Source organism: Pseudogymnoascus verrucosus, assembly GCF_001662655.1.
Source record: "Pseudogymnoascus verrucosus strain UAMH 10579 unplaced genomic scaffold scaffold_8, whole genome shotgun sequence".
Taxonomy (NCBI): Eukaryota; Fungi; Ascomycota; class Leotiomycetes; order Thelebolales; family Thelebolaceae; genus Pseudogymnoascus; species Pseudogymnoascus verrucosus.
The window spans coordinates 457,423-476,682 of record NW_017263659.1 but is presented as its reverse complement, the minus strand read 5'-3'; the positions used below and the strand labels follow the sequence as shown (position 1 = coordinate 476,682).

The window sequence follows — 19,260 nt, the reverse complement described above, 5'->3', positions numbered from 1 at the left end:
ATTATTTATTTGGGTGCAATGTTGCCTATCTTTACCCGTAGCTTGTCCATTCCCAGAGTAGCAAAAAGCCGAGCTTGACAAATCGGCGAAAAGCAAAACTAAAGCAAAAAACAGGTTGGTATCTCTTCATAATCATCAAAAGTGTCATAGCAGCCACCCGAAAGATCCATAGCGCCGTCCCCGTCATAGCTACCCAGTAACACCAAAGCCTCAGCAATATTAGCGCCTTCGTAATCCGACGCCCTGGGAATTCCGACGCATTGCTATCGCCAAAAACAAGTCGGTAGAAGTGGTTAGCATCAGTCCCACATTTCGCTCAGTTTGGAACGGGTATAGCGAGGGTCCCTTCCCAAACGCTTTGGGGGTGCCACCCAATCATCGCCAAAGATACTCTTATTGCCCTCCTCCGAAGTATCAAGAGCCCAAGCTGGAGATTGCATAAATTTGCTCATGATGCGCCTGTTTGTTGGCTGCGCAACATCATCGGAGTAAGCCACAAGGGTCCCAAAGAGGTTGTCAAGGAGAGGAGCACCACATTCCGAGTCTGTCTTGTTTCTAATCTCTTTCACTGAGAGAACTTCGCGATTGGCCATGTTTGCACGTGGAGCTGATGGTAGAATCCCCTTGTCTCTGCTATCAAGCTCCTGGATATGATCAGTGGTTGTCATATTTAAACGGCTGGGGCCGCTGTAGAACCACTCATCAAGCTTCTCTGCCTTACGACGCTGTTTAACTTCCAAGGATTCATTTGCAAGTCCCAGGAGGGATAGCTTTGTGTCTTCATCGAGCTCTTCGCTATCACCGTTATAATGGAAGTTGGGACCAAAGCCGTTGGGGTAGTACTTGGACATCTCCTCAAGTGACAACGTATCTCTAATGTGATTTTGCCCGGTGGAGCTGAAGGGCCGAGATTGCTGGTTGAAGCTTCCGTTGGCATTATTCCATGGAGAGTATTTCTTTTCAGCCGGCTGAGGTTGGTTATTCCATGGAGAATATTGCTTTTCGGCCTGTGGTGCTTGAGTATTCCATGGAGAGTATTGGTTTTCGGCCGGTGTAGATTGGGTATTCCATGGAGAGTATTGTTTTTCGACTTGTGGGGATTGGTTATTCCATGGAGAGTATTGCTTTTCAACCGGTGGAGGTTGGTTATTCCATGGGGAGTGTTGCTTTTCGACCGGTGGAGATTGGAATTGTTGTGGGGTATCTGGAAGCTGGCTGCTCCCAGAGGTCCAAGCAAGCCTATTGAAGGCAACTGAATTTTGCCCTTGTCGAGGAGGCCCGGCTGTCAGTGGTTGGGGATAACCTGGCGGAGCAAGAAGTTGGGGCTTTGAACTGTATCCATTCATCGGGTACTCGCGGCCAAATGAATTGTAGCCTGGCTGAAGAGGATTACCATTCTCTGGGCCCGGATACTGTGAGCCATAGCTCACGATAGCAGTCTTGTAGGAATCCGATCCAGTCTCGCCAAACTGATGCATTCCAGTTTTATTGCCATGTTCAAAGGATTGAGCCTGGGAGGCGGCTTTAGCACTCGAAGCCGCCAGATCAGACATCTGTTGCTTCATCTTCTCTGCTTTGAATTCTGCAAGGCGGCCTTTTGCAAACACCTGTGCTGGGTTCTCAAATTGAGCTAGTCTTTGGAGGGTTTGCATCTTATTGAGGCCAGCGAAGGTTGAGGAGCCTGTCAAATGAGTGCTAGGTCCAGACGCCTCTTCCTGAAGCATTTTCTGGACGCTGAAATTTCCGCTGGGTGCATTGTTGAGCGACACATCCGGTGCCGAGGTAGCCTGCTGTTGTTCATTTTGGGGGGACCCAGCAGCACTATCGTTCATTGTGTTGAACAAAACCTCCTTTTCGAGATCGGACAAGTACAAGTTTTCAAGTCCCGCGATATTGAGTGGAGGAGGGGGTGCATATTGCTGCTGTGAAAATCTGAGATTCTTCATGTTTGTGGGGGGCCCATAACTGGGACTGGAGTTGTTTCCAGGCTGCTGGTTGCGGTTGTAGTAATTATCAGTTCCGCGTGGCGTAGGAACAGTTAAACGACGACCAGAACCCTCACGTTGAATGCGAATAGGGGGAGAAAAGGTCGGAACGGCGTCAGTTTTGGCAACTGATCCCACAGTGGTGTAAGTGACCTTCTGAGGCTCTGCAGTAAGTTGCTCAGGTGAATTGTTGGAACCTCCAGTTGGCAAGTCAGGATCCCATTCTTCCACGTCGAAGACGTCATCAATTCGCGCCATAATATCTTCTAGTCGTAGCTTTGTATCTTCAGGGTCCTCCTTGTGAATAATTGAACGTTCCGGCGGGGATTTCGTTGGTGTATTGCGCACCTGTGGAAATGCTGCGTTAAATGCAATATCTGTTGCGGTACTGCATTTGGTATTGGAGTTACCAAAGAAGGATTCACGACGCTCCCTAGATATTACTGAGGGCGTAGGAGAAAATTCCTGAAGTTGGTTGGTTTGTTGTTGAGTTTCTGCGATTGGAGTGTGAGAGGTCTCTTGGACGCTTGTTGGAAGCTCGGGGACTGGGTTGTCTGTAATAGGAATAGCGGCCCGCGTATCATCAATATCAAATTCACCTTCTGAACTCCCAAGGTCGAATGGAGACCATTTCTTTGCTTTCTTTTTGCTCACTTTCAGTGTGCATCTGCGAGGACCAACTACCTGGAATGATGCCTGGTCCGCTGTAGGAGCTGCTTCCCCGTCTCCATCATATGTTATATCGCGACTGGTCGCATTTGAAGATCGGCCAGGTCCAGACATGTTTGCAGCTACCTGAGCAAACGAAAATGGGGCAAAGCCAGAGTAAGAAGCTATTGTTGGTGTGTTGTTATTGTATCCGCACTCACCTATGCTATAGTCTTCGTCTTGCAGCGATTTGTTTTGTACAAACGGGCTCTGTGGCTCCTGTCGTATATTCGAGTTGGCATCCGGACGGGCGACGACTTGAATATGACTATACGATTCTGTTCTGTTCAGCGATGGCCCATTACGGCGACGGTTAGCATTGGATTGGCGATTGCGACGGCCTAAAATGAAGTGTTATTTTAGATAGTTCATTTGTAATAGGGAAGTTGCGATGGAGAGCTGGTAACTAACTTCGATAGTAGCCATCAGGCCCAATATGACCTCCCATTTTGCGGAAACGGTTCTATGATTATCCTTGAATCTCTGACATATAATCATTCCTTTGAACGTGATTGTCGTTTATTTGGACACCGTGCCGTCGATTGCAGCTGGCAACCGGCGGCAGGGTTATTTTCGGTGATCAGACTTGGTTATTTTGAGATCAGCAAGTGGGAAGAGCTGCCACTCGTAACCACAGAGCAATTTGGTTTGGTTTCGCTGCAGCAAGCTATAGTTTCAGTTGAGGTGATGGATCGGTTGATGCTTTGTTTTACAGCAGCAAGGTTCTAGCCAGAATGTTAGATTGATAAAAGCTTCGCTTGACTGCAACAAGCTATCGTCCAAATTCGGAATGGCCAATCTATCGACGTAGTGTATAGCACCTTGGGGATAAAGTCAATGGTTTAGGCGTAGAATAGTGTTGATGCCCCTGAAGGTATGCAGCATAGAAAAGCGTATGGAACCCCTTTTTTGCCGTTTTCTTCTTTTGCGCCCTATACTGTTATCCAGGCCTTGATCTGCTCAAGGTGTGTCGAGTTACCAAGCACTGATGGCAAATAATAAACGGGAAAAGAAGCTTATATTAATGAGAGAACTCACAACCTGCACTAACAACATCAAGCACCGGCAATGAGTCAAAGAGATGCACCCATGACACAGACAGAATGGTAAGAGAGTATGATTATCACATACAGAACGAAGGGAAGTTTGTTGGATTCAGGAGTTAAATGTATTTAACATCAATGTCCATCTCATGTCCTACCTTGTTCAAGCGGCGTAGATATAGCCTACATATACTCAGCTGTTGAAATTTACCTTGACATTCGTTGCCTGGCATCCAGATGAAACATCAAGCTTTCACCAAATGAGTCGACGAGGGCAATCGGAATATTTCTCCTATTCATGACACAACACTCCATACACCTGGTGTTAACTTCAGGGGGTTCTTTCGCTCCCGTTCCTGTACCAGCTCCACCAAATCAGAAACGGAAGTCCGAAGACGTTCTGTAGCTTGCCATGCCAACCGCGCATTAACTATAATGCTACGCAAGTCTGGCAAATACCCATTATCTATGGCTAGCCATATGGAATCTGGTGAGATGCCAACTTCGGCATCCGCAGAATTTGAGCAGTCGAGTTCCAGAACACGAAGAGGGTGACATTTGACTCCGTTGGACTCTAACAATGCATCAGAGACATAATCAACACTGATACGAAGGGCAACCAGGTTGGGACACCATTGTAGGACGCCATTAAGCACTCCCGGTGGCAGCTTGATCAGAGGGTGCCGCAGAGTTAGGTGTCGCAACTGTGGACCAACTGTTAACAGGAACTCTTGCAAAGCCCTGACAGGAGTTAGTTAAGCCATAACAAAGAAGCGGATTTTCTTTACTCTGTATATATCTGCGAACAATGTTGGATGCTAATTCTTTCCACAGATGAGGGAATATTCGTGGCATGAACGCGAAGAAAGTAATCGTCAACACCTGTCACCGTTCAGTATAATTCTCGATGCTGTAAAAAGGTTCGATGCGGACAAACCTCCAGCGATATGTAGCGCCTGCAATTTCGGAGGCCAATCATATGGGCTTTCACGGCCCTCATCCTGATTCGAAGTCCGGGGGAAGAAGAGCGTTTCTAGCTTATCTAAAGATTTGAGAGTTTGGAAAAGAACTCTGATCGAGATGGAAGCTGACATCAGAGAAAGATTCAAGAATTTGAGATTTTTACACTTGGCCAGAGCCGCGAAAGAATTTATCGAGAATGACGCCTGGGGAGCAACGAACTCCTCGAGACTACCTTTTAACCTCCCAAGGAGCCGTGCGGTCAAGCTTTTGCTGCCGTCATGCACTAGTGAGCCCATATCTAGATTCTTGACCATACCCGCCAGCTGGCTCTTGCGAATGTGAGCGTTTTTGGATGGACATATGGTCGCGACGAATTCTTGGAAGTTGCCGCCTCCGATATGTGGTCGTTCATAGAGCAACATAACTGCTGCTGAGTACCAGGCGCGAGATACAAGGCAGCATGCCCATAAAGTTTTCTGGTACTGCTGTCGACGCGGGATGTACGAGACAATCTGAATCAATACCTCCAGGGGCAGCTCGATCTCTTTTCCGGGCGTTGAGGTTGCGACCAAGGCCGGTTGAGAAGGGCTCATTGATGGAAGTTTTTCCTCTGTCCCAGTCGCACCCAGTCGCAACTGTGGCATCTCGACATCCCAGTTGCTTTGGGCATCTAGGGCCATTGTCCCGATATGGATTCCAATCACACAGTGCAACCGGGGTTCAGTCAAACGATGCCGCTCACGGCGAGTTCCCTGAGCAGCCAAACATTATTGAGATCCGGTGGCTTCACCTGAAAGTGTAATTGGTGTAAGACATGAGAAAGTGTTGCGCGCCGACTTGGGAAGCTCTTGATGATTCAAGCGTCGTTGAATCTATGATGCATTCCGGGGAAACAATTTTCCGTCTTGCTGTGGGTGTGAGCAAAATCATATGGAGAGCTCCAGTGACCTACCTGAAGACCGATTAGACATTAACAGATGCAAAAAGATTACTATTCGAACATACCATCAGAATGTATTCAGAATAGCTTCACCTAGTTAGGCAGTGTAACAGTGTAACGACCTTCTTTGGTTGTTAAACCCCTCTCTCCTACGTCATGCCGTTGATACCCATAGATCGTTATCTTATCTTAGCTCCGAGCCACTCGGGCTTGTTTCAGGGACAGGGACCATCGCGTTCCTGCCTTTCGCGATGACACCCAAGCCCCTCTTCATTGTCTAACATATAATAGATCATGAAGCCTTTACTTATTCCAAGAGCTCTTCGCTCTCCTAGCCTTGCCCGGCCAATCTTGCAAGCATCATGGGCCCGCCCGGTTCTCCGATCTGCTGCCTCAGCATCCCCCGCCATCGCAACGCATCGGCTACATGCACGGCAATTCCGCCACCAGTCAACACCACGAGACGATAATACCACTGTGCCAACGCCTCCAGACTTCGCATTTGCCTTTGATATTGATGGTGTTCTCCTCCGTTCCTCCAAAAGCCTACCGGGTGCCTCGTCAACCCTGCGATTTCTAAATAAACACTCGATTCCTTTCATCCTCCTGACCAACGGCGGCGGCAAGCACGAAACCGAACGCGTCGCAGAGCTAAGCTCCAGATTCAATGTTCCGTTAAGCCTAGAGAACTTTGTGCAGAGCCACACGCCATTTCAAGAGATGGTCAACGGCAGCAACGACTACGAGGCGCTGAAAGACAAGACGATTTTCGTCACCGGAACCGATCAGCAACGAGTTCGGGATATTGCTCACAGATATGGCTTCAAGAACGTTGTGACTCCGGGGGATATTCTTACCGCTCACCCAAATATATGGCCCTTCGCCGCTCTTCATGCTTCACACTATTCCTCTATCGCCAAGCCGCTCCCTCCCGGACCTCTCAAGATCGACGCCATCTTCGTGTTCTCCGATCCCCAGGACTGGGCACTTGACACGCAAATCATACTGGACCTCCTTCTCTCCTCCAAAGGCGAGCTGAACACCTACTCCGCCAAGAACGGGGACAAGTCGCTCCCCAACAACGGCTGGCTGCAGGACGGCCAACCAAAGCTCATCTTCAGCAACCCCGACCTGTTCTGGGCCACCTCGCACCCTCTTTCGCGGCTCGGCCAGGGCGGCTTCCGCGCCGCATTCCAGGGCGTGTGGGACGAAGTTACCGATGGCGCGGAGTTAACTAAGCTCGTCATGGGGAAGCCTACGCAGGAGACGTATCTGTATTCGGAGCGCGTGCTTCAGAAGCACAGGGTCGAGATATTGAGTGCTCTCCACGAGGAAGTGGGGGATCTCAAACAGGTGTTTATGATTGGGGACAACCCGGAGAGTGATATCAGGGGTGCTAATAATTTCAAGAGCCCGACTGGGACGAGCTGGGATAGTATTCTGGTGAAGACGGGGGTGTGGCAGGAGGGGAAGCCACCAAAGTACGAGCCGAAGATGATTGTGGATAACGTGCAGGCGGCGGTTAAGTGGGCATTGAAGAAGCAAGGGTATTCTTATGACGAAGCTGAGTTCGCCGATGAGAAGTAGTGGCTGTGATTACCATGCCAGCCGTATTCGGTTGTGAAGCAACAGCTAGTTGCTAAGGTGCACATTCTTAGCTTTGTCTACTATTACATTAGACTAGACAATATTATATAATTCCTCCATGATGTTGACTGTCAACACTAATCCCATGTCTCCCTGAACTCCAACAGATCCCTTTGTCCATATATTTCGCCCGCTACTGTAATAATCATGTCCACTGTCGCCTTTGCGTTCAGCAATCTTGCCGCGTCTTCTTCTTCTTCACGAGCTCGCTCTTTAAGTTCCTGTTCCTTCAAAGCGTCCCGTGCCCGCGACAGTTCAGCAGCGTTTGCATCTCCCGCTCTTCCTAATTGTGCAAGAATACGACCACGCGCGGCTTCTAATGTCTCCTCTTCACCCTTCTCTTCGGGCTTGGGCTCTTCAATGACAGATGGGCGACGGTCCCTACCAGCGACTAGACCCAGTTTTTCCATGGCGATTTCTTCTTCTTCGTCTTGGCCGTCGTCATATACCCTAGTTTGCGGAGTATCAAGGCCAGCAGCCTGCCAGGCTCTGTCAAAAGCTTCGTCGCCAAATTTGACACCTGGGACGTTTCGTGGCTCGTCATTGAGAAAGTCAGGAAATTGTGGATAATCTGGGTTCTGGCGTATAAATTCTTCAAAATCGTATCCCCAATTGCCACCAGGCTGCTTTGCTGGTGGCAGTGGCCCGTTGTATTGTTCCGCTAAACGGTTTCTTAGGTAATAAAACGGTAAATTGGAGCGCGCATATCCCCGATTCCGTCTGTAGAAGTTGCGAAGGCGCTCTCTAGCTCCCAATTGTTCTTCGGTAAGCTGATCCTCGTGGCCGAAACGAAAGAAATTATAGATCTCTGGGTTTGGTAGGTGTCCTTTATAGGCCACTATTGGACCATCGATGTCGATATTAAACTGTGTCCGAATGTGCATCGGCGTATCTCCCCAGAAAGAATCCTCGAGCACAGCCTTTGCCAGAGTGGCATTTACAGCTTCTGAATTCGTGGCCGGTGGGTCGAACCGAAATATATTATACCGTGAAGCCGCTGGGGCATTAACGTGTGGCTCATGGGCGCCCATCTCTGTCCTATCTTCAACTGCCTCCCCCAACGCGCCATTCTCTTCAGGTTTTGGGATAGGAAACTCATTTCCCACCTCTCCATCTTCTTCGTCGTCCTCATATTCTTCCCCGCCTTCATTATCCTCATCCCCCGGCATCCCAGCCGCCGTATCAGACTGAGGTTGGTTCATCACAACACCCAACCACACAGCCCTCTTGCCCAAATCCCTCACCAACCCAATCTCCTCGCTGTTCAACTCTCCACTATCTGGTAGTCTCGCCAGCACTCCCCAAATCCACCTGCTCAGCCTTTCGGTAGGAATTGTGCTCCCGCCCATCGCAAGTTTGTCGTTTGTCAATAGTCTCAGCAGCTTGAGCGATGTAGCCCTGTCCATCCTCGCCAGCTGCGCGTTCATTGGCTCTGTATTGATGACCCTCCACCTCCACTTCCTATAATCCGGAGCAGAGGCGGACATGTACGAATCGTGGTTCTGGTCGAGTTTTTCGACGACATTGTCTGGAGGGGTGTTGCCCAGCTGTTCGCGCAGGTGTTCGAAGCGCTCGAGGATCTTTTCGAAGTACACGGCCCGCAGGTGCTTCGCAGGTGGGATCTCAGGAGTGTCAGGTTGTGGATCTGGCGCAGCGGTATACGCGCCGTCCGAGTAGAAGCCGCGACTGTCACCCACTCCGTCATCGTACATGGTCCTGTCCTCTTCTTCGTCTCCTTCGAGTATGGGTCTAGGTGCGACAAGAACAGTCGGTATTCCAGCAGCCTCGGACCTATAACCTGGGTTAGCATGAACTGTCGCAATGGGGATGGCAAATAAACACACCTGACAGCTCTCAAATAGCTTATAGCCCCAGCATCATCGCCGTAGTCGAGGTCGTCATCCTCAGTCCCAAAGCCGCCGTCCTCGTCGAGTCCAGGAAAGGCGCTCCTCTGGCCGTAGGTTGGGTCGATGCGGCCTTGGGTCTCTCCTTTTGGCGGGGCATTACTGGAATGTCGAGGGCGCTTGGAAGGCTCATCATAGTCCAGAGACGCACTATCGCGCTTGCTCTTTCCCATGTTGAAGTCGCCGTTATCTCATGGATGGGAATTGCAAAGGTTTGGACGATGGTAGCCTTCAGTGACCCAAAATGGAAAAGTGCAGCCTGGCGATGGCGAGGCTGACGGGTCTGTACCTGACTGTGCTCTACGACCTCTCAATTTTTTGTTCCAGCGATACATATTTACTCTGGTATATTATCTAGAGTTTAAAGTACCTTCGGCTTTGGCGTAAACTTTCCAGTTCTCATAAAGCACAATCATAGGACTCTATTGAAGTATAGACAAGAGAACAATCGTAGGACAGTTCTATTCAAGAATAGACGTCACGTGCATGAGAATAATCGTTGCACAGTTGGCTCCAAAGTACAGCCGTCACGTGCAAGAGAATAATCGTAGTGCAGTGGTTCCAAGTATACCCATCACGTGTCCCCCGTGCTAAGTTATTTTTACCCAATCACTAGCGCACCCGGCCCCGCAACCGCAACCACGCTAGTAACGCGCTATTTCAGGAAAATGATAAATGAAAACTCTGCGTGCCCTATCAGCTCACAACGAGTTTCAGTACATAAACCTGATTTAGAAGACTGTCAAACAAGCAAGAAAGTCCCTCGTGGCGCAATTGGCTAGCGCGTTCGACTGTTACCAGAGTTTCTTTACAGTTCTCTGATATCGAGAGGTTGGTGGTTCGAGCCCACCCGAGGGAGTTTACTTTTTGAGTTTCTCACTTTTATGTGCGGTGATTTTTTAGTTTTGGAGGGGGTTCGAAGTAGAAAGGACAGGGTGATGAATGGGAGGAGTGCTCCAGTGCCTGCCACACACTTTGGAGATGTAGATATCGTTCAAAGGTTCAATTCTTTCGTTTTTGTCAACGATGCTGAACTTGTTCGAAATTGAATATAGGGGCCGGCGATATATTCGAATTTTGGCATTTTCTCGAAGTTTATTTTAATTATAGTCATCGTAGATTTTAATCGGTGATTTCGGAGAATGAGTTTATTTTATATTTACAGGTTATTTTTGACAATGATTAATAGACTTGGTTAAAGATGTGAGGGTATAATAAATATTTTCCGAAACTGAATTTATTTTGTATTTACGAGTTAATTTTCCACGACCCAATACCATGAAGCTTCCAGCTGATTATTATCGTATTTTCATCATCAGTCAATTGTCGCGTATTTTCCGTCATATTCGCGTTGTTTTGTGTCGTGTCGAGATTGTTTACAAGTTATGAGATATTCCCGTTTGCCATGTCTCGCTCGTGTCATGCCAGCTGCCGTCTATCGCCGCGTCTCTGTTGCTAGACATATATGATCATATTCGACTTGTCAGATCAGCCATAACCACCAACTTCACACTGGGTACCCATGCCAGTGAAGAAATGTATTATATAGTGTCTCATCGATACTGAATCTGCGCTGGCATATGCGAAAGCACGGTTGGCAACCCTAGATGAATGTATACAACGGGCGATTGAATCCGGGGTTGCAAACACCTGAATTAAAGATTTCGTAAATAAGCGCTATGGGGCGGTGGCAATAGGGGATGATAGTAAGACGGGCAACGATGAGGAAGGGGCGACAGCGAGAAAGAGGTAACGGTGAGAACGAGAGCGGCAGTATGAAAGGGCGTGGCGCGCGTTGTTGATACTCTTTTTGGCGAGGGTTTTACAAACTCTAGGGCTGATTCACCCCCTTCGACGCTAAGGACTGCAGAACACGTTGTTTTGGAGTATCATCATCTATTGTTACGAACTGGACGGAGAATTCGAATACCACCGTGATGCCACAAAACCTTATAGCGTTTGTTGTGGTCATCCAGCCCCTCAAACGTGAACTCCGTCTCAATAACACATATTCTAACAGTGAAATCTCCAATTTTATTCTCTAACTGTGCAGTCCAGACTGTGCAAAACTATCGACCCTGACCGTAAATTCATCACGTCTAAGCTCCAATTCGTCTATCATCTACACCCCTATACAAATATCACACCTCTCGTCCAGAACCCTACTGGGCTGCCTCCAAGTTCCCCCTGACACCTCCCTTACCTCCAACCTCCCTCGCCGTGATCGTGGTCGCAAGATCACCCGCAACATTAATGGTGACCTCAACGCTTCCACCAGCCTTAACACCCTTAACGGCGATCTCGGCAAGCACACCACCAACCTTCCACACCTTCTCGCGGGTCTCCTCCTCCTCCTCCTCAGACGACTCGTCATCTTCAGATCCATCCTCGTGCGCATCGGCAACCTTGGCGCCGTTCGACTTTGCCTTTGGCAATGGCTGAGTGACCTTGATGTGCGAGCCACCCTCAACAACCTTGATCAGGACATCACCGCCAGCCTTTGGCGCAGCGATGGTGATGGTGCGGCGAGCCGGCGCAGCAGTCTCAGCAGGGACGACAGGGACGAAGACGCCGCGGGCGGAATCGTCGGAGATGGCGAGAACACCAAGGGCGTGCGCAAGGTGCTTGACGGTGGTGACGGCAGCGTGGGTCGACTGCTCGATATCAGTGGCGTCGTACTCCTGGATGAGGGAGGCCTGGAGGGCGGCACCGCGGGCGGCGAGCTCCGATGGGTTGATGGCCGTGGGGGTGGTGGATGGGGCGAGGATCTCAGTGGTCTCTGGGAAGATGTTGCGGAAGTTGGCGGCGATGCGGGGAGTGTGCGAGGTACCACCGCACATGATGACCTGGTCGATGTGGAGGACGTCGAGGTCGGCCTTCTCGATGGTGGAGGTGATGAGGCGGTTGAAGCCCTCAAAGACCTTGCGGCCGATGGTCTCGTAGCGCAGGCGGTTGATGGTGGAGGAGAAGTCGATGCCCTCGGCGAGGGACTCGACGCTGAAGCTGGAGTTGGTTCCGATGGAGAGGGCCTTCTTGGCCGCCTCGGACTCCTGCTTGAGCTTGGCCAGGGAGCGGGCCTCGGCGCGGGGGTCGGTGGTGTTCCACTTGATGAACTCCTTGGCGAAGTGGTCCATGAGCACTTGGTCAAGGTGGCATCCGGCGAACTCGTAGTCGTGCGACGTGGCCAGGATGGTGTACATGCCGCCTCTGGAGGCGACGACGGTGACGTCGGAGCGGGTTCCACCGAAGTCGGCAACGACGACGATCTTGTCGGAGACCTTGGCATCTGGGCGACCGTCATATGCTAATAAGGCGGCGATGGGCTCGTTGATCAGCTGGAGGACCTCGAGTCCGGCGTCTTTGGCGGCAGCGGTAAGAGCCTGCTTCTGGGCCTCGGTGAAGTTGGTGGGGACGGCGATGACAGCAGAGTCAACCTTCTTTCCGGTGAAGTCAGTGGCCGAGTCGACGAGACGCTTGATGAGGCGGCTGGTGATCTCGGTGACGGTCACGGTGGACGCCTCGCCCTCCGCCTTGTCCTTGATGGTGAAGGCGACGGTGTTCTCGTGGGCTTTTGGGTGAGCAGATGCGTGCGAGTGGGTTGGGTCTATCGACTTGAAGCTGAGCACGGGGTTAGCATGCACGTTTCCGATCCCTAAATCGTATCACTTACTCTTGGCCGACGAAATCTCTGAAATATGCGACAGTGTTGTCCTTGTTGCGGATGAGTTGCGCCTTGGCCTGGTTACCGACATACTCCTCTCCGTCGATGTAAGAGATGATGGAGGGAATTTGACGATCTATTGTAGCAAATTAGCACCATAAATATCTACAGCATAAACAATACATACCTCCATCCTCGTTGGCAATAACCTCTGCCTTATCCTCGATTGTGGTGTAGGCGATCGAGCTGTTCGAGTTTCCAAAGGAGATACCAATGGCGTGTCTCTCGGGCTGTGCGCCCTGGGTGTTTTCTTGAGCGGCCATCTTGTAGAAATATGTGACTTCTTGTGGGAGATGAGAAGGGATCACTTTTCTGGAGGAGAGTAAGAATTCTGGGCCTTGGATGGGAGTGGGGGTGGTCGTCTTCTTGGTCTGATCCTCGTGAAATTATTTCCTTAGCGCGGATTTTACCGCAGCCCAAACGACAAGGCTGAAGGTTGAAAATGGCCTGGTACAGAAAGTCAAGCCGGGCATATAAATAAATTCACCAGCTTTCTGGCCTCCATATGGCAGCCATGACTTTCGTATTACCCGGCGATCATATCGATTCGGAATTACTTCCCTCGCATCCTACTCTACCTATCAAGCTTGGCCCAGGTCTAAGGCACATCCCACCGAATACCATCACTCCAGTTGTCGCGGGGCAGCTATGCACAGACACCAGAAAGAATTCCATATGGGTAGAGTTTAATGGCGGCCGAGTAAGTTCTCCCTTGTCTGATAATGGCATGTAACTAACGATTGTAGTATATTCCAACCGTTGGAGACCTTGTGATCGCCACAGTCCACCATTCATCCGTCGACGTTTATTATGCCAGCATCACAGACTACACCTCATATGCCTCCTTACCACAACTCTCCTTTGAGGGCGCAACCAAGAAGAACAGACCGGTGCTTGTTCAGGGCTCCCTGATCTATGCGCGTGTCTCGCTGGCCAACAAGCACATGGACCCGGAGCTAGAATGCGTGTCTTCGTCGACAGGGAAATCTGATGGCCTGGGGCTGCTAACCGGAGGCATGCTCTTCACCGTATCTCTCGTCATGGCCAGGCGATTGATGATGCCGAAGCCTACTGAACAAGGAAAACTTGTTGTGCTGGAAGAGTTGGGAGACGCTGGAGTGGCATTCGAAATCGCGGTTGGCAGAAATGGAAAGGTCTGGGTTAACAGCAAGAACCCAAAGACGACACTAGCAGTAGGAAAGGCTATTCAGGATACGGATGACAAGGGGTTAAGCATGGATGAGCAAAAGAAGTTAGTTAAGAAGCTTGTTAAAGATTTGTAGATGATTTCAGGGCCTGGCAGGAGAGTTCGGAGTTTTGAGGGACTGGTTTGATATCACTGGGGTTTATGGTGGGATGTATATATCCAGAATGTTCGAGAAATGGTCTGCACAGTCTAAATATTGATATATATCCTACTGTGACGTACGAAATGGGCTTGACAGCCGCATGTTGTTTCATTGCGCTGCTTTACGGCCTCAACGATTAAACATATTTGAGCATTACACCTCATACAACAAATCAGCATATCACACAAACCGACACTATCCAGTCAACAACCCAGGCATTGGGTAAGGTTTTCCATATAATATCAATGTACAGGTTTCGTGCCAACTCAAAAGTTCTATGCCCGCACGTCTATTTCCCAAGTCCATCCCACATCATCCTCCAATTGTCCTCTAGTGCTTCTCAGCAGCCTTGACCTTGCTGACGAAGCGGTTCCTTGGGTCGTTCTTGAACTCGTCGGCTAGAAGAAGATGTTAGGGAGCAGTCGCAAAATTTGGTATAGGTGTGCACGTACACTGGGACATGGCGCTGGCAGCCTGGCTGATTCCGTAAAGGACAACGACGCCTGAGTGTACCGTCAATATCACAACTATATAATTCGGTATCTCTCTTCGCCTCGCTGGACGAGAGAATGTCGGAGTCTATCTCTTACCGGCGGTGTAGAATGGCCAAAGGGGCGCGGCTATTAAACAGAAGTCAGTCTTTTCCATTCCGGACAAACGCGCACAGGGGCGCAGTAGGGATCAATTGACTCACCAATTGGGGCCGGGAACTTCTTCAATCCGAAAAATGCCATCTTGACGGTGGGTATGTAGAGTAGCGGGGGTGGTGAGGTGCTTGATCGGGAGCTTTTGATGATGGGAGGTTCGGAATGGCTGATCTCGGATACTGATCAAAGGTTGTGATTTCACGTGATGTTGAAGCGCTAGCCCGCGCGGTCATCGGCTAAGGTGCGTGCCTTCAAGGTATGTTCTTGGCATGGAGGCATGGAGACAATGACCCGTCTAATACATAGCCCCAACAGCTCGCGGGGTAAGGAAACCAGGCATTAAACCAAGCTCCACCCGTTTACAACTCCAACTATCTGGCATCTGTGAAGCTATCTACAACTCTGCAGTAATCCCTTTCAACCTGCGACTTGTACTCTACTTCGTTGTTTACATACGTCAATCATCTATCACTATCACTCTCAACAGAAAGCACCGCGCCTCCTCATCTAAGCTTCAGAGCGGCTGTTGCAACGCACAGTCTGACTCCGAGACCTGTATCTACAGCTAACACAGCTTGACGATTATCATCGCAACCATGATTGCATCTCAGCTAAGCCGAAGCTCGCGCTCGGCGACAGCGGTCCAGTCGGTCACTCGCGCCTTTACAACCACAGCCATCCGGCCGAAGACGCCGTCACTGGCAGACGTGACCAACAACGGTGTCGAGTCATTCAACGCGAAGCAGAAGGAATTCCGCGCCGATCTCGCTGCAAAGCAGAAGCCCAAGTTCGAACCAAGTCAGTCTGGAGCCGGCCGTTTCGACGCCGTAAACTCATCAACCCCGTCCTCTTCTTCTTCTCAATCTCCTACTTTTCTTTGGGAAGCTCCCACTGCTCCACATGCGAGCACTGCGGGCCCTGTTTCTAACATGTTAGGACTAGGTAAACTAAGCATAGCTGCAGAACCCGTCGGCCCCGAGGGCGAGAAACCGACTGGCAAGCTATCTTCGCTTATCTATGGTACCAAGGAGGGGAGAGAGATGGACCAGCAGATTGAGCAATCCTTCTCTCAGGTTCTTGCAAGAGGCAAATATGTGCATTCGATTGTGTTCCACGAGGTCAAGCCGGATAAGGTCGACGAATACGTAGAGCTGGTCGGTAACTGGTATCCGAAGATGGCCAGCATGCCGGAGAACAAGGTTCACTTGGTAGGAAGCTGGCGCACTGAAGTTGGAGATAGCGATACCTTTGGTATGTTCCCGATCACTATATATTTTTCCATTTCTAACAACCTGCAGTCCACATCTGGGAGTACCAGAAATACGACGGTTACCACTCCTCCCTCCACTCAATCGCCAACCACCCCGACTTCCCCGCCTTCGACAAGAAGCTCAAGACCCTCATCACCTCCAAGCGCGTCTCCCTGATGCAGGAATTCAGCTTCTGGCCCACCAGCCCACCGCGCCAACTCGGCGGCCTCTTCGAGCTGCGCTCCTACACACTACACCCCGGTAACCTGCTGGACTGGGAGACACACTGGCGCAAGGGCCTCAAGGCTCGCCGCGAGGTGATGGAGGGCGTCGGCGCGTGGTTCGTGCAGATCGGCGACCTGAACACGGTGCACCACCTCTGGCAGTTTGCGGATCTGGAGGAGCGCAAGCTGAGGCGCGAGAAGAGCTGGGGGGTGGAGGGGTGGGGAAATACGGTGCATAAGACTGTGCCGCTGATTCAAACGATGCAGTCGAGGATCTTGATCCCGATGCCGTGGAGCCCGGTTGCTTAGAGGGTGGGCATATGGGGGTAGGGTGATTACGAGATTGACTGTTGAGTGCCAGCTACGCAGGCCGGTGGTGGTTCCAAGCGTCTGAGGCGGGGACGGATTGTTGTACGAGCACTTGGAGTAGCAGATTGGCACCTTTATGTCACAATAGTGGTAGATTACAAGCTGCCAGTTCAGTTTGTATGTACCCATTTCTAAGCAAGCAGACATACATATAGTACGAGGGAGCAATAAATACATGCCCTTCGTAACCGCGCGAGATCCCCGCACACCGAGATCCATGATTTGTAACACCCCCATCCCATTCCAGAACCAGTAAATGCAACCCTCAACCCATTTCCCAGCAGTTAAACCCCATTAGCCAACCTCTCCCTAGGCACCAAACTCCAATCCCTAACCGCACCCTTCCAATCCGCCACCCTCCCATCCGTAATCCTCACCACCACAACCTTCACCTCCTCCCCCTCAATAAAACATCCCCTCCCGCCATCCTGCTCTCTCCCCCCCTCCTCCCCCTCCCCAAACGTATTATTCCTCAAATGCGCCTCCCTCAACCACTTCTCCTCCTCCGTCCCACTCTCGACAACTCTCGCGTCCCCGTTGATCGAAGCGCTTATCGAGGACAGGGCCGAGGAATTGAGGTTCTGGAGGAGGGTGGCGAGGGAGGAGCGGTGCGCGGCTGGCTGCTCGGGCTCGGGGCTGGTGGTGGTGGAGGCGGTGGGGAGGGGGCGGTGGGATACCCAGTCGTGAACGAGGAGGGAGACGTGGGGGTTGGAGAGGAGGTTGTGCGTTTTGCGGCTGGAGGGGTTGGTGGTCATTATTATGATTGGGGAGGGGGAGAAGGGGGTTGAGGCGAGGTAGGTGTAGTTCATGAGGGAGACGTGGGGGTGCAGGTCGGTGGTGCAGGTTGCGAGGTGGAGCTGGAGGGGGTGTTAGATCGGGGTCTGCTGTGAGGGGTGCATTGTAGAAGGGAAATAAGGGAAGGATAGGGGAGGACAACTTACGAATCGTGCGTTCCGGAGACATTGGATAACCTCATCGGGTAGTGCGGAGGAGACCTGCATGTGTGTCTCCCCAGCCGACGCCTCGTAAGTGAGCGGATTAGACGTCATAATGCCCTCCTTTTCCTCTTCTTCCTGGTAGATAAATGCTTTTGAAAATCGAACAAAGATTGGCGCGTTTGTGACAAAGGTTTGAACGTTGGAGGTTTTCGCGGGGTTCAAGAATCAGCGTCGGGAGGTTTGTTTGTCAGTAAATCGTCATGCGAGCTGGGGGGCGGCGGTTCGCCCAAGCTTCCCACCTTACCTCGCTCGCTCGTCTGCCGACCCGGACCCCGCGGTGCACGTGATCTTGTATTTACACCGCGTCGCGTTTACATGGCAACTCTCAAATATCATATCTAGACCGCATATTGCACCGCAGAGGCGCAAACGCTCTCCCTCTCTCCACAGAAACTAACACCCCGCCGGTTGACCAAATAGTTTCGGTTGCAGAGAGACCGAACCGCAAAAATGTCAACAACCAGCTCAGCATCCTCCCTCTCCGCCTCCGTCCAATCCCTCAAATCCTCCCTCCAACTCCTCGATTCCTCCATCTCGATCCTCGACCAAGGGATTAGTGATTTCCCCCGCCTCTCGACCGTGCTAAGTTCTACTCGTGTATGTCCCCCTTTTCCCTCCTTCCTCCCCCCCCAATCTTTCCTTCCCCCTCCCCTCTAATCTTTACCCCTCCCTCCCCCTTCCCTACCTAGACACCAAACAACAATAGCAGGCAGCAAAAGCTAACACCCCCCACAGCACTTCGAACTCACCCCCTCCCCTTCCCTCGCCCTCGCCCAACACAGCCTAGCCACCGAGCTCGCCCCGGCAATAACAACCCTCCTCACACGAGCAGAAACGCATCTCGACCGTCTTGAGCGACGGGAGCAAGCATTGCGGGCTAAAGCTGAACTACAAGCAGGGCGCCTAGGCCAACGCGGAACCGGGACATCTGGGGCCGGCGCTAGCGGGAGGACGACACCAGGAGGAAGGGCGGGGACTGGGGCAGGAGCAGGAGGAGGAGAAGGGGGGAAGGAAGCGAAACTACGGATGTTGAAGCAGAAGAAGGAACGCCTTGGGTATGCGGTGGAGAGGTTGCAGTTGCAGAGTCAGCAGAGGCAGAGGCAGTTGAGGATGAGTGTTAGTTATGCGGGGCAGGATTTTAAGTGAAGGGGAGGGGTGGGGGATAGGAGGGAGAGGAGGGGGGGGGGGGGGAAGGGAGAAGGGAAGGTGTTTGTTAAGGCGTTTTTTATTCGGCTGCCCGGCCTGGTCTGGTCTATATACCCCAATGGAGATCCATCTATTTCATAATGCACCAACGCCATGTCTATGCACGTCCATCTATCCAATCCATCTCGCTCCCCCAAATTTACACCCCCCAGCCCTCCCCCTCCCCTCCCTCACCCCTATATCCCCAACTCCAACCCAACCTCCAACTCCCCCCCAAGCATCTTCCCCCCCTCCCCCACCTTCTTCCCCGCCTCCTCCCCTCCCCTCCCCCACCCCTCAAGCACCTCCCCCAACCCCCCCTCCCCC

General features: G+C 51.3%; 11 protein-coding genes and 1 non-coding gene across 12 annotated transcripts in view; 5 read left to right on the top strand and 7 right to left on the bottom strand.

Annotated features, from left to right (window-relative positions):
• Nucleotides 1-13: 13 nt before the first annotated feature.
• VE01_02693 (uncharacterized protein) lies at nucleotides 14-3,110 on the bottom strand. Its single transcript, XM_018272199.2, has 2 exons — nucleotides 3,105-3,110; nucleotides 14-3,034 (listed from the first exon to the last, which is right to left on the bottom strand). Exon 2 carries the CDS (start codon nucleotides 2,766-2,768, stop codon nucleotides 300-302), a length of 2,469 nt encoding a protein of 822 aa, XP_018133060.1. The 5' UTR covers nucleotides 2,769-3,034; nucleotides 3,105-3,110; the 3' UTR covers nucleotides 14-299.
• Nucleotides 3,111-3,486: 376 nt separating this feature from the next.
• VE01_02692 (uncharacterized protein) lies at nucleotides 3,487-5,742 on the bottom strand. Its single transcript, XM_018272198.2, has 4 exons — nucleotides 5,705-5,742; nucleotides 4,674-5,651; nucleotides 4,525-4,618; nucleotides 3,487-4,477 (listed from the first exon to the last, which is right to left on the bottom strand). Exons 2-4 carry the CDS (start codon nucleotides 5,377-5,379, stop codon nucleotides 4,033-4,035), a joined length of 1,245 nt encoding a protein of 414 aa, XP_018133059.1. The 5' UTR covers nucleotides 5,380-5,651; nucleotides 5,705-5,742; the 3' UTR covers nucleotides 3,487-4,032.
• Nucleotides 5,743-5,894: 152 nt separating this feature from the next.
• On the top strand, nucleotides 5,895-7,344 carry VE01_02691 (uncharacterized protein). The gene has a single exon (XM_018272197.2). The coding sequence runs from the start codon at nucleotides 5,934-5,936 to the stop codon at nucleotides 7,224-7,226; it is 1,293 nt and encodes a 430-aa protein (XP_018133062.1). The 5' UTR covers nucleotides 5,895-5,933; the 3' UTR covers nucleotides 7,227-7,344.
• VE01_02690 (uncharacterized protein) lies at nucleotides 7,185-9,387 on the bottom strand. The gene is made up of 2 exons (XM_018272196.2): nucleotides 9,131-9,387; nucleotides 7,185-9,077 (listed from the first exon to the last, which is right to left on the bottom strand). Exons 1-2 carry the CDS (start codon nucleotides 9,361-9,363, stop codon nucleotides 7,364-7,366), a joined length of 1,947 nt encoding a protein of 648 aa, XP_018133061.1. The 5' UTR covers nucleotides 9,364-9,387; the 3' UTR covers nucleotides 7,185-7,363.
• Nucleotides 9,388-9,949: 562 nt separating this feature from the next.
• Nucleotides 9,950-10,050, top strand: VE01_02689 (the record flags this gene model as incomplete). Its single annotated transcript has 1 exon — nucleotides 9,950-10,050. It is a non-coding gene; the product is annotated as a tRNA-Asn (tRNA).
• Nucleotides 10,051-11,086: 1,036 nt separating this feature from the next.
• SSZ1 (regulator protein) lies at nucleotides 11,087-13,434 on the bottom strand. Its single transcript, XM_018272195.2, has 3 exons — nucleotides 13,039-13,434; nucleotides 12,861-12,987; nucleotides 11,087-12,808 (listed from the first exon to the last, which is right to left on the bottom strand). The coding sequence occupies exons 1-3, from the start codon at nucleotides 13,172-13,174 to the stop codon at nucleotides 11,353-11,355; spliced, it is 1,719 nt and encodes a 572-aa protein (XP_018132941.1). The 5' UTR covers nucleotides 13,175-13,434; the 3' UTR covers nucleotides 11,087-11,352.
• RRP40 (exosome non-catalytic core subunit rrp40) lies at nucleotides 13,333-14,327 on the top strand. The gene is made up of 2 exons (XM_018272194.2): nucleotides 13,333-13,611; nucleotides 13,658-14,327. Exons 1-2 carry the CDS (start codon nucleotides 13,417-13,419, stop codon nucleotides 14,192-14,194), a joined length of 732 nt encoding a protein of 243 aa, XP_018132939.2. The 5' UTR covers nucleotides 13,333-13,416; the 3' UTR covers nucleotides 14,195-14,327.
• A 150-nt stretch (nucleotides 14,328-14,477) lies between these two features.
• VE01_02686 (uncharacterized protein) lies at nucleotides 14,478-15,076 on the bottom strand. Its single transcript, XM_018272193.2, has 4 exons — nucleotides 14,955-15,076; nucleotides 14,851-14,880; nucleotides 14,713-14,763; nucleotides 14,478-14,658 (listed from the first exon to the last, which is right to left on the bottom strand). Exons 1-4 carry the CDS (start codon nucleotides 14,992-14,994, stop codon nucleotides 14,591-14,593), a joined length of 189 nt encoding a protein of 62 aa, XP_018132940.1. The 5' UTR covers nucleotides 14,995-15,076; the 3' UTR covers nucleotides 14,478-14,590.
• A 126-nt stretch (nucleotides 15,077-15,202) lies between these two features.
• Nucleotides 15,203-16,941, top strand: VE01_02685 (uncharacterized protein). The gene is made up of 3 exons (XM_059463464.1): nucleotides 15,203-15,705; nucleotides 15,850-16,158; nucleotides 16,206-16,941. The coding sequence occupies exons 1-3, from the start codon at nucleotides 15,504-15,506 to the stop codon at nucleotides 16,688-16,690; spliced, it is 996 nt and encodes a 331-aa protein (XP_059319924.1). The 5' UTR covers nucleotides 15,203-15,503; the 3' UTR covers nucleotides 16,691-16,941.
• VE01_02684 (uncharacterized protein) lies at nucleotides 16,855-17,949 on the bottom strand. Its single transcript, XM_018272191.2, has 2 exons — nucleotides 17,692-17,949; nucleotides 16,855-17,607 (listed from the first exon to the last, which is right to left on the bottom strand). The coding sequence occupies exons 1-2, from the start codon at nucleotides 17,797-17,799 to the stop codon at nucleotides 17,035-17,037; spliced, it is 681 nt and encodes a 226-aa protein (XP_018132938.1). The 5' UTR covers nucleotides 17,800-17,949; the 3' UTR covers nucleotides 16,855-17,034.
• A 135-nt stretch (nucleotides 17,950-18,084) lies between these two features.
• Nucleotides 18,085-18,894, top strand: VE01_02683 (uncharacterized protein; the record flags this gene model as incomplete). The annotated part of the gene is made up of 2 exons (XM_018272190.2): nucleotides 18,085-18,345; nucleotides 18,484-18,894. Exons 1-2 carry the CDS (start codon nucleotides 18,199-18,201, stop codon nucleotides 18,892-18,894), a joined length of 558 nt encoding a protein of 185 aa, XP_018132935.1. The 5' UTR covers nucleotides 18,085-18,198.
• Nucleotides 18,895-19,130: 236 nt separating this feature from the next.
• The window catches only part of VE01_02682 (uncharacterized protein), a gene marked incomplete at both ends in the record, with an annotated part of 1,824 nt that continues 1,694 nt past the window's right edge, over nucleotides 19,131-19,260 (bottom strand). Inside the window, one exon of the mRNA XM_018272189.1 lies at nucleotides 19,131-19,253. Coding sequence (XP_018132936.1) covers nucleotides 19,131-19,253 — 123 coding nt within the window. The remainder of the gene's footprint in view (nucleotides 19,254-19,260) is intronic.

Coding starts and splice junctions, on each gene's coding strand:
- VE01_02693 (XM_018272199.2), bottom strand. CDS start 2,768: ATGTCTGGACCTGGCCGATCTTCAAATGCGACCAGTCGCGATATAACA.
- VE01_02692 (XM_018272198.2), bottom strand. CDS start 5,379: ATGGCCCTAGATGCCCAAAGCAACTGGGATGTCGAGATGCCACAGTTG. Junction 4,619..4,673: donor GGCGCTACATATCGCTGGAG/GTTTGTCCGCAT, acceptor GAACGGTGACAG/GTGTTGACGATTACTTTCTT. Junction 4,478..4,524: donor TGTTCGCAGATATATACAGA/GTAAAGAAAATC, acceptor AACTCCTGTCAG/GGCTTTGCAAGAGTTCCTGT.
- VE01_02691 (XM_018272197.2), top strand. CDS start 5,934: ATGAAGCCTTTACTTATTCCAAGAGCTCTTCGCTCTCCTAGCCTTGCC.
- VE01_02690 (XM_018272196.2), bottom strand. CDS start 9,363: ATGGGAAAGAGCAAGCGCGATAGTGCGTCTCTGGACTATGATGAGCCT. Junction 9,078..9,130: donor AGCTATTTGAGAGCTGTCAG/GTGTGTTTATTT, acceptor CCCAGGTTATAG/GTCCGAGGCTGCTGGAATAC.
- SSZ1 (XM_018272195.2), bottom strand. CDS start 13,174: ATGGCCGCTCAAGAAAACACCCAGGGCGCACAGCCCGAGAGACACGCC. Junction 12,988..13,038: donor TATTGCCAACGAGGATGGAG/GTATGTATTGTT, acceptor TTGCTACAATAG/ATCGTCAAATTCCCTCCATC. Junction 12,809..12,860: donor AGAGATTTCGTCGGCCAAGA/GTAAGTGATACG, acceptor CCCCGTGCTCAG/CTTCAAGTCGATAGACCCAA.
- RRP40 (XM_018272194.2), top strand. CDS start 13,417: ATGGCAGCCATGACTTTCGTATTACCCGGCGATCATATCGATTCGGAA. Junction 13,612..13,657: donor TAGAGTTTAATGGCGGCCGA/GTAAGTTCTCCC, acceptor TAACGATTGTAG/TATATTCCAACCGTTGGAGA.
- VE01_02686 (XM_018272193.2), bottom strand. CDS start 14,994: ATGGCATTTTTCGGATTGAAGAAGTTCCCGGCCCCAATTG. Junction 14,764..14,850: donor TTGGCCATTCTACACCGCCG/GTAAGAGATAGA, acceptor CGGTACACTCAG/GCGTCGTTGTCCTTTACGGA. Junction 14,659..14,712: donor TGCCAGCGCCATGTCCCAGT/GTACGTGCACAC, acceptor ATCTTCTTCTAG/CCGACGAGTTCAAGAACGAC.
- VE01_02685 (XM_059463464.1), top strand. CDS start 15,504: ATGATTGCATCTCAGCTAAGCCGAAGCTCGCGCTCGGCGACAGCGGTC. Junction 15,706..15,849: donor GAAGCCCAAGTTCGAACCAA/GTCAGTCTGGAG, acceptor TGTTAGGACTAG/GTAAACTAAGCATAGCTGCA. Junction 16,159..16,205: donor TGGAGATAGCGATACCTTTG/GTATGTTCCCGA, acceptor AACAACCTGCAG/TCCACATCTGGGAGTACCAG.
- VE01_02684 (XM_018272191.2), bottom strand. CDS start 17,799: ATGACGTCTAATCCGCTCACTTACGAGGCGTCGGCTGGGGAGACACAC. Junction 17,608..17,691: donor GTCTCCGGAACGCACGATTC/GTAAGTTGTCCT, acceptor CACCCCCTCCAG/CTCCACCTCGCAACCTGCAC.